Source organism: Gordionus sp. m RMFG-2023, chromosome 4 (assembly GCF_954871325.1).
Source record: "Gordionus sp. m RMFG-2023 chromosome 4, tfGorSpeb1-WG-v2, whole genome shotgun sequence".
Classification (NCBI taxonomy): Eukaryota; Metazoa; Nematomorpha; class Gordioida; order Chordodea; family Parachordodidae; genus Gordionus; species Gordionus sp. m RMFG-2023.
Window position 1 is genome coordinate 10,361,066 of NC_088778.1, and position 10,941 is coordinate 10,372,006.

At 27.9% G+C, this 10,941-nt stretch overlaps 1 protein-coding gene across 1 annotated transcript; it reads left to right on the top strand.

The window, feature by feature from the left end:
* The first annotated feature begins 7,281 nt into the window (after positions 1–7,281).
* Positions 7,282–7,944, top strand: LOC135928155 (small ribosomal subunit protein eS21-like). Its single transcript, XM_065464521.1, has 5 exons — positions 7,282–7,385; positions 7,427–7,490; positions 7,532–7,600; positions 7,643–7,698; positions 7,741–7,944. The coding sequence occupies exons 1-5, from the start codon at positions 7,336–7,338 to the stop codon at positions 7,748–7,750; spliced, it is 249 nt and encodes an 82-aa protein (XP_065320593.1). The 5' UTR covers positions 7,282–7,335; the 3' UTR covers positions 7,751–7,944.
* The last annotated feature ends 2,997 nt before the right edge of the window (positions 7,945–10,941 follow it).

Consider the following 10,941-nt stretch of genomic DNA (forward strand, 5'->3'; position numbering starts at 1 on the left):
TCGTTTATAATAAATAAAATTGGAACCAAATTTCCATAATGACAAATTATTTGGGCTTGCAGCTTGTAAGTAGCTATTGCAAAGGTATTTAATGCTTTAGTGCAATTCTCAAGATATTCTAGTTCAATATCTTTCAACTTGCAAATTATATTTTTCACCTAGTAAAATGCCAACATGAAGACAATTCCAATATGTTATGCAGGGTACGATTAATTGCTGCTATTTTTTTTATGACCTCCTGTTTTCGTTTAACTCGAATGTAAATAAAATATAACTTTTTACAATCAAAAATTAAAAGTATGAATACCTTTTGCATATTAAATAGTTAAAGATCTAGAAACTCATTTTGTAAAAAGTATTTAAGAAGCAGATACTATATATTTTTTCAATAAAAATAGAGATACAAGTATTTGCGATACTGCCTGTTAAATAATTTTTTATATTATATTAACATTACATTTTTTGATATCAATTTGTATTTAAATTTAATTGAACATTTTTATTTTACATAATTGGTTATTTATTTATTGTTAAAAAAAGAATGATAAAATGTAATTCTCGATAATAAAATATAATTTATAATAATAAAAAAAAGAAAATTATGACTTATTCTAATAATATAAAGAGAAATCTATGTTAATACATCATGGAGGCCAAATTAAGTCCGAACTTCGCATAAGTATTATCTCAAAATTCGATCTTGATTTTGCATTATACATGAATTCTATATTACGCTTTTACCGATTATAATTCTTTTACGATGGATGCATTGAATTCCACTATATGACCAAATTCGTCAAGCTGGATTTCCTAAAATTTAGTAGCGATTACAGCGCTTATAAATGATATTGAAAAATTCTAAGGCTGCGTTGTTTCTCCAAAGTCTTCCAGATGACGAATTCAATAACATTAAAGCAATTTGCACGGAGGCAGACTTCCAGGACCCAATCGCTCTTCTTGGCAAATTCAAGCTACAATATCCGTCAAACTCTTATTATTTTATGCTGACACTCAAGGCAAGGATAGATGTTCTCGGGCTTGGATCACACGCGTAGCAAGACTCAATAAAGAACGCAAATTCAATGGCATTCATCGTCGCATTATTGAGAAAGTGAGAGTTGCTTCGAATTCCAAAGATGTCAGGAAAGGGGTCAGGAGCTCTATGACTATAGAAGATATTTACAATCTAGGTCTAGAGGAAGACACTGCGGAGCCAAGTGAAATCAAGGGCAGGATGAAATTGTTTCATTTGAATGAATCACCTTGAGTACAAGAGGTTAATCACATGGGCATAGCCAAAAATAGTCACTAATCCATAAAACCCATTCAGGACTCTCATGCACATGATAAATCTCTTATCAAGCAACTCCAGCTCGTCAATGACAATCGCCACAGACAATATCTCGATGAACGTTACAAGATACGCTACGACAATGGCCGCGACAAACGATTTGACGGACGGCACGACAACTTCTACGACAATCGTTTTGATCAAAGCTACGATAATTGTCACTATAACCGCAACAGTTTCGACAATCGTAACGATAACTACTACGTCGACTCAAACGCAGACATTAAAGAACATATTCTTCAGTCTTGAAGTGTACAATCTGGGGGTTAACGATACCAGATATGACGCATACATCGTAACGGTGAGCATCAACAACATACCCAGTTGATGCAAGTAGACACCGGTACAAGGTACACAATACTTCCGAAGCATGCAGCTAAGACTGTAGGCATAACCACGATACGTAAGACAAATAAACTACGGCAGCGCCATCAAGATATTAGGTCTAGCCATTGTGATCGTAAAGTTTGAAGGTAAATCACAAACGCTGGAGGCCATAGTGGGGGATTGTTATAAGATCCCCCTGCTAGGGCGTATGTGACTCCATGCCTTCAACAACATTTTAAAAACGTTCTTAGTGGGTAATGTTGAAAATGATCTCGAGAAGGTAATCTCGACAACAAAAAAAGACCTCGAATCAACTTACTTCTACAAACCCAAAATAGTCAGAAAAAAGAAAATCCACTTGAAGCTCGATGCCATGCTTAAGATCATACCTCTAAGGAGAGTTCCATATGCCAGTGTTGATGCGATGACTCGTGAATTGGACGGCTGGCTGAAGGACAACATAATCCTTGCTCGAGAGGAATCTAGATGCCCGATGCCATGCCAAACGAATTGATTGGGCATTTAGCTAAGGGCCTTTACTTAACCAAACCATCCTTCGGTTTGAAAAGGAGACTGCTCCATGAACATGGGTGGTGTATTGCATGGCGATCATGAACGTTAATGGTGTTACCACTCAACATATCCAAGGAAATAATAAGCCGAATTTCTTTGGAGGGTGGAATAATCTGATTTTGTTATACCTTTCGGTGAAATAATTTTTATTCTATATTAACATTTTTTTTTTATATCATCTTAACATTACTTTTTTTTTATATCAATTTGTATTTAAATTTAATCGAACATTTTTATTTTACATAATTGGTTATTAATTTATTGTTAAAAAAAAATATAAAAGGAAAATTGTTTTTGGTTAAAAAAAGAATGAAAAAATGTAATTCACGATAATAAAATGTAATTTATAATAATAAAATAAAAGGAAATTATGACTTATTCTAATAATATAAATAGAGTAATCTATGTTAATACATCACTGCCAACCTTGATAGGTGGAATGCTTTGTTAGCTAAAAATTGTATTTATGAGCAAATTCTGTAGAGAGGGAATTCCTAGATGAATGGTAACTATTTTTCAAAATAAAATAACATCTTGATTTATTAAAATATATTAATTTATAAAGAAAACCAACGATCTTTTTTAAATATAAAAGAATGTAAACAAGATAAAATTTTATAAAAAAAAAGATTTTAATATTACAATTAAAAATATATTTTATGCGAATATGCGAATGTCTCGTAAAACGACATATTTTTATACATTGTATAGATATGATGTGGATGGAAATCGCACCTCAGATTTTGGAAATTCATCTATCAAATACAATTCCATAAAGGTTTATTTCTTCATTTTTTTATATATAGAATTATCTAGGAAACCGCAATTGGAAATCTACCGTGTGTGTATAACATTATAGGGATAGGCACTTAATTATCACGTATCACGTTTAAATACATAATAATGTACTCCAAAAATAAGAAATAATACAGATGCAACAACAGTTGCGGCAATTGTAATTACTTATCTTGTAGTACAACATTCACAGAGATACTTATCATCACAATGTTAGAATCTTTTTCACATAATATTTAACGACAATATAAATGAAAACAATACTTGTAGAACAAAAATGAGCAAGGCTATCATCAATGTTTTAAGGCCTTAATCCAGGAGGTCAATTCTTGACGATTTGAAAGATGGGCATACATATGCAATTCTAACAGATGCATCTAATAAGGCCTTGATCCTCCATATTTCAACAAAATTAAGGTCGTTTCAATAATACTATTAATTATTTCCCCTCAAATAGTAAAAAATTCAAACACATAGCTAACCATATAATGGTAATTATAAATAAATTGCATGTCAGCTTTCTGATCTGATAATGCCTCAGGGAATTTGGTAAAAACAGAGTGTATTTACAGAATTGAGTGAGCACAATATTAGTTGCGATATGTTCCTAATACCCGTCATCGATAGAATTTTAAAATTTTATAAACCTTTAAAAATATGTTTCTTAAATAAAGATTATAAAAGCTGTCCTAACATTTTGAAAATTTTTTTCAATAATGAATGGCAGAGGTATATTTAGGAATGATTTCACTTGTAGAAAATCTACTAAATGCTGTTAGTGTGTAGTTACAATCAGAAGAATCTTAACAAAAATTCACAAAATTATGCTGCAGATGTGTTCATATCTACAATTAAAATTTGACAATAAATTTTATGGCGCCATTGCTTAAACTTAAATATATTTTATTTGAGATTTAAATAATAGAACTAAATGTTTACCGTCGTTATTGAGATATTTATAAAATTCCTGGCATGACATATTATATATTTGTTTAACCATTAGCTCGGCCTCTAATTTTGTTAAAGCAATCCGATTTCTCTCCTTTTTTCAGGCAGTCCTCATCAGGCAAAAAATGCGCTCGGATGAGGCATTAGAATGAGGTAAGGAGAAGACATACTCGCATATTTTTTCCAAGCATGGGGATTTATCGTTATTACGAAAAAATTCTACCCATTTCTCCTCTGCTTTTAGACCATCTAACTTAAGTATTTTAGCGAATTATAAATAATAGAGAGAATTACAACCTCAAACAAGACATCAATATCTTTCGGTATTTTTAATATATTTAATAAATTATAAAAACCATCAATTGATGGTTTCTGTTCAAGGTCATAATTTTATACATTTGTAAATAGAGTTATTTCAAATTTTGATTCTAAATATTCTAAAATTGTCTTAATAAAAATATCTGCTTCATTTAAAAATGTATGAATTAGAGTATTATTTGAACATTTTAATATAATATTTTTAGCAATAGCGCCATTAAATTTATTAAACAAGTTTTTACTGTAGAGCATGCCGTGACCCACTGTGACACGATGGGTCACGAGTAATTTCACGGCCCGCGCCCACCTCTAGTTTCAACTACATTTAAGGGTGGCACAAACGCCAAACAAACCATCATTCTAAGTTGTATATTAAATTCCACATCTGTTTTATATTTCTGCGATATTTCTGGATATTTTTGAATTCGCCAAAAGGATTGGCCAAAATGGAAATAGCAACATTTGTGTTGCGAACTGGGAAACACTTTACTGAAAGCTTTTACACTGGCCATTTCAAAATCCGCCATAATTTTTTTTGGAGTTGATATTAAGTTGTCACCTATAATAGTAAATTATTTTTTATAAGTTTCATAATCCTTTCTATTGGTCAATATATATATGAGAGGTAAAACATTATTATTTCTAATCCCATGAATTGTATAAATTTGCGTAAATAAAGGTGGCGACGATTTAAATGTACCATCAGAAAACCAATGTTCGCATGAAGCTAAGAAGTCCAAATTTTTTCTTCTTCCAAATATGATAATACGGTCGGGAACCTGTCACACATGATAAATAAATAAGCAATTATAATAAAGTGTTTCTTATCGGGCAGCTTATCGCAATAAATATGAAGGATTTAGTTATATTTGTTCAAAAAATTTATAGAAAATCTTACCGGACCATCATCATGAAGTATGAAATCCTCATATTTATCTGTAATTGAATATTCATGCGGAATTACCAGCTCAATAAGGCTGCTAGGATTCGGAGGTGCAAATCTGTTTGAACTCCGCGTTCGGTGAATTATACGTTTCATAAGATTCGGTGATGGTAGTGCCATTGATATGGAATCACTTAATTGAGATACGTGTTTCGCCACTAAAGTTTGGAGTTTCCATAGTATTATTCAAAGCTTCATTCTTAATTGAATTGATTATTTTCTTGGTTTCCATTTCGATTGGATTTTCTGGATGATTGTGTATTTCTTATTATCTTTTATCTTACCATTTTTTTTTGTAAGTCGTATGGGACATTTAAAAATAACTTGATTAATTCATCTATAATAAATTATCTGAGACAGGGGCGGACTGGCCATAAGACCCAGTGGGCATTTTGCCCACGAGGCCGCGAGAAAATGTCGATTTTGAGGCCGATGAGAGGAAAATATCAAAAAAGAGGCCGGTAGGAAAAAAAAATATTATTTTGTTCACATTATTTTCTCTTATCATTTATTTATTTTTTAATGATATCTATTATTTGAATATAACATTCCCTGAGAAGAATTATCATGTCGTTTACTATATTTGAATGCATAAAATATCAATTACGTCGCTTGACGCTATATATCATTTACCACGTGCTTTTCGTTTTTTTTGCAAAGGAAGTGAAAACGCTTATGTTTGAGTTTGAGTAGAGTGAAAGCTAAGTTTTGATTAATTTATTATATTAATTTTTATAGATTAATTTATTGTATATAGGAAACTATAGTGATTGATTGTATTTCTTCTTCTTAATTCATTGATCCTTTTGAGCTTGGGCTTGAGTAGAGTGAAAGCTAAGTTTTCATTTATTTATTTAATTTTTTACATTAATTTATTGTATATAGGAAACTATTGTGATTGATTGTATTTCATTGATCCTTTTGAGCGTGGGCTTAAGTAGAGTTAAAGCTAAGTTTTCATTAATTTATATTATATTTTTATACATTAATTTATTGTATATAGGAAACTATCCTGTTCTTAATTCATTGATCCGTTTGAGCTTGGGCTTGAGTAGAGTGAAAGCTAAGTTTTCATTAATTTATTATATTAATTTTTATACATTAATTTATTGTATATAGGAAACTATTGTGATTGATTATATTTTTGTTCTTAATTCATTGATCCTTTTGAGCTTGGGCTTGAGTAGAGTGAAAGCTAGGTTTTCATTAATTTATATTATATTTTTATACATTAATTTATTGTATACTATTGTGATTGATTATATTTCTTGTTCTTAATTCATTGATCCTTTTGAGCTTGGGCTTGAGTAGAGTGAAAGCTAAGTTTTCATTAATTTATTATATTAATTTTTATACATTAATTTATTGTATATAGGAAACTATTGTGATTTATTGTACTTCTTGTTCTTAATTCATTGATCCTTTTGAGCTTGAGCTTGAGTAGAGTGAAAGCTAAGTTTTCATTAATTTATATTATATTTTTATACATTAATTTATTGTAATATAGGAAACTATCTTGTTCTTAATATATTGATCCTTTTGAGCTTGGACTTGAGTAGAGTGAAAGCTAAGTTTTCATTAATTTATTTTATTATATTTTTATACATTAATTTATTGTAGAGGAAACTTTTGTGCGCTTAATAATTGTATTACAACAATTTACTGATCATTAGCAAACAAACATAATATAAGAAAAGAATCAACTTTATATACTATTTTTACAATCTGATTTCATAAAAGATTTCAGCATATCTAACCAACCTACCCTATAAATATCACACTAGCTATATATTTTCCTTTATTTTTAATATTTATAAAAAAACGATTTAAACACGGATATAAATTGAAAATATTTTAACAGTTCTAGGCAATTATTCGTAATTCACAGTGTGGGTACTCTATACATGTTGGAGTTATTTCGGATTAAATTAGAATTTTCAGATATAAAAAATCGTTCTTAATAAATTTTTTAAAATTGAGACATTTTGAATTTCATTGACTTCCATAAATATATGTTTAACTCTAACATTCCTTGCGGAGGAAACTTTCTTTACTATATATTTCCTTAAAATTTATAAATATGCAAAACGATACAGGGGAATTTGTAGATCTATATATTCCTCGAAAATGGTATAAATATATATAATAATTACCTCATTTTTATTTGCTAGCTCTGCAACAAACAATATTTTATCTGCTACAGATCATGCTTCAATTCAGTTGGCTATAGCTGATGTATTTTATTATTTGCTTAACATTATTATATTATAAATTAGATTGGCGAAGATGGTGTAGCACTCTCATCATCTAAAATATATGCCATATGCGGAAATATTCGTAGAATAGTATTTTAAATTTTTTATACTAAATAATTTTTTAATATTTAGGGAGAGTCAGATGATTGCATTAATAGGTTAACAAAAGAAGATGGAATTTTAGCAAAGTAATTTTATCTACGAATTATAAATTTATAACAGTTATTTAGGAATTTTTAGAAATTATAATCTATGACTATGATTTAGAAAGAATAATAAAAAGATATGATCTATACTATTTTAATCTATGTAATAAATAAAATTATATATTTATAGTTAAATAATATCACTTTATAAGTTCACTCTTTTACATCTTAATTTTTAAACATGTTAAATTTGATCTTTAAAACCTGAGTAATATTTCTATATATATATTAAATTATAAATGTAATCAAATTTTTTTTGTGTATATTAAATTAAAATTATTTAAGTCTGCAAGAATTAGCCTAGTTTTTACAACTAAATTCTGAATTCAAATTGTCTGGCTCAATGAGTTGACTTTTAAATCAGCCTTTAAGATAAGTAAAGTTTGTTGTTAAGTCTATTCCTAACCTTACTCATCTTGATTGAGGTCTGTTTTTGATTTTGCTTAAGTCTCCCTTGTCTTGTAGTCTGTTTTTAGTAGACTCAATCCTCATTTCATGGTCACTCCCTACTTAAAAAGAAATAAATTACAAACCACTTTCCTGTTGATTCAAGAATTTACATCAATGGATTATAAACCCACACTAAAATATTATAACAAATTTGTAGGGGCCTGGTTGGGATTTGTTTTTGCCTAGCATGGTCAAATTTTTACCTGGCTTAGTTACAATTTTGTACTAAGGATGTGTGGCCTATTTTTTTAAATATAATGACCTTTAATAAAAAAAAATAATATTGGGGAGTGATTGAATTAAAAATCCAAATCTTTCTAATCTGTGGGCAAAATCAATAGGCTTGAGTAATTTATTTTTGGCCAAAATTTTGAGTTAACTATTTTTAAATTGGCTAGATCAAGCCATTTAGCAACATTTGAATGTGACTTTAGGTAAAGTCCTTTTCTTGTTTCAGTTAATGTAACAAAAAATAGAGTAAAATTTTAAACATTACAATAAATAAATTATATTTGTTACATTCATTTATTATGAATTTATTTATAAAATAATAAAATTACATGATTATATATACAATCATAAAATATCCAAAATTGGATTGAATGAGTTTTTTTAAAATATCAGCATGATTCATTATTTTTTGAAAACTCATGCTGATCCTATATTTAATATTGGCATAGCCCTAAATATCAGAATTAATCAATAAGCTTAATATTTTCATAATATCTGTTAATGGTGAATCAACCATTTTTTGAAAGATAATGAAATTTAACATTATTCACAAAAAACCTAAATTTTATGATAAATTTTTTTTTAAATTTCATATAAATAAATGTCTTATATTTTTTAACATGTTATTTTGATAATAAATACAATATGATATAGCGAATAAAAAGATATTTTTATTTATAAATTTTTCTTATTAAATTTTAATAACAATTGTTTTTCAAAATTTTCATCTGATAGGCAGGAACACTTAAAAGTTAATACGGCATAAGCTACTAAAAACACGCTCTACAGGGGCAGATGAGAGGATTGTGATATTATACTTAATAAACAACTCTTTTAACATAGGGAATTTATTAAAAACATTTATTTTTTTATCCCTTGCTTCAAAAAATTGAGATAAGTTATCTGATAAGTATTGACTTGTTGTTTTGTTATTTTTTTGTAAAATGTTTATTTTCATTATATATATATTATATGAATTTGAATAATGGAAAAATGAGATTTTGAAATATAAAAAATTGTGATTTTGATATTTCCAGAACTACTAAAGAAGACACTACAAGAATGGTGCATTCAATAAAAAGTTTAATAGATTCTAACTTATTTTACAAAGATTGGTATGATTTATTTAAAGAATTTAAAAACACACAACCAAGATTAAGATCATCACATGAAAAATCCCTGTTATTAACAATAGGATGTAATACTTATAAAATATTTTAAATTTATGTGCACCAGATAGTCCAGTAAATAAAGAGGTATAAAATTTTACTCAAATTTTTTCATCCTATTCCTAATATAATTGTAGAAAGATATAATTTTTATCAATATAATCAAATAAAAATTAGCAATGACTTGTGAATTTGGGGAATATTTAAATACTGCATTAAGAGATAAATTTATATTCAGAATAAAAAATTAAATTTTACAAAGATTATTATCTGAAGATGATATAGACATAAATAATGCTATTCAAATAGCTACTGCAGTACTTGTGAATTTGGGGAATATTTAAATACTGCAAAGAGATAAATTTATGTTCAGAATAAAAAATCAAAATTTTACAAAGATTATTATCTGAAGATGATATAGACATAAATAAAGCTATTCAAATAGCTACTGCAGTACTTGTGAATTTGGGGAATATTTAAATTCTGCAAAGAGATAAATTTATATTAAGAATAAAAAATCAAAATTTTACAAAGATTATTATCTGAAGATGATATAGACATAAATAAAGCTATTCAAATAGCTACTGCAGTAGAAACAGCTATAAAAAATACAAAATGATGAAACTAAAATTGATCAGTTAGAAGGAACATAATAATATAAATAAAATTCAAAAAGTTAATGAATATCATATAATAGGAGCTACTAAAAACCAAATCCCTGCCACTCCTGCAGTGGAAACCATAGAAGGGAAAATTGTTTATTCAAGAATGCCACTTGTTATAAATGCAACAAAATTGGGCACATTGCTCGAGTCTGTAGAAATTATTAATAATAAAAAACGAATATAATCCAGAATTTTGGGTGAATGTTAAAATAAACTCTTAAATCGATTATGTTAAAAAACAATAATGAATTTTATTTGTAATTCTTTTGTATATATACATTTATATAATTATCCAATTTAACTTCTAATAATATGCAATTTGATTAACCTCGATAATATAATATTACATGTCGGAAAGTTATAATAATATAATACACAAATAACGTCCTTTTAAAATATATATCTTAACATTTTGAATATATACGATATTCAAATATAACATCTTCTTTCCCACCAGGTTAAGATCGTCTTAATCTTTTTATTTACCAAGTTCAAGTTGATCATATTAATTTTTTCCGTTTTCATCTACTTATTATTAATCCTAATTTATTATCAAACACCGTAGCAATTTCATTATATAGTTTGTCAATATTCACGTTACCATTATCATTATATTTATTGTTGATCATATTAATTTTTACATTCGTTGGTAACGCTAAGTTAAATTCTATAATCCCTGGAAATCCAAATAGGCTGTGTCAAATTCAATA

Bases quoted from the DNA above. Each gene is read 5' to 3' on its own strand.
- LOC135928155 (XM_065464521.1), top strand. From the start codon at position 7,336: ATGCAAAACGATACAGGGGAATTTGTAGATCTATATATTCCTCGAAAA. The intron at 7,386-7,426 runs GTATAAATATAT...TTTATTTGCTAG, and splicing joins CTATATATTCCTCGAAAATG to CTCTGCAACAAACAATATTT. The intron at 7,491-7,531 runs GTATTTTATTAT...ATTATAAATTAG, and splicing joins TTCAGTTGGCTATAGCTGAT to ATTGGCGAAGATGGTGTAGC.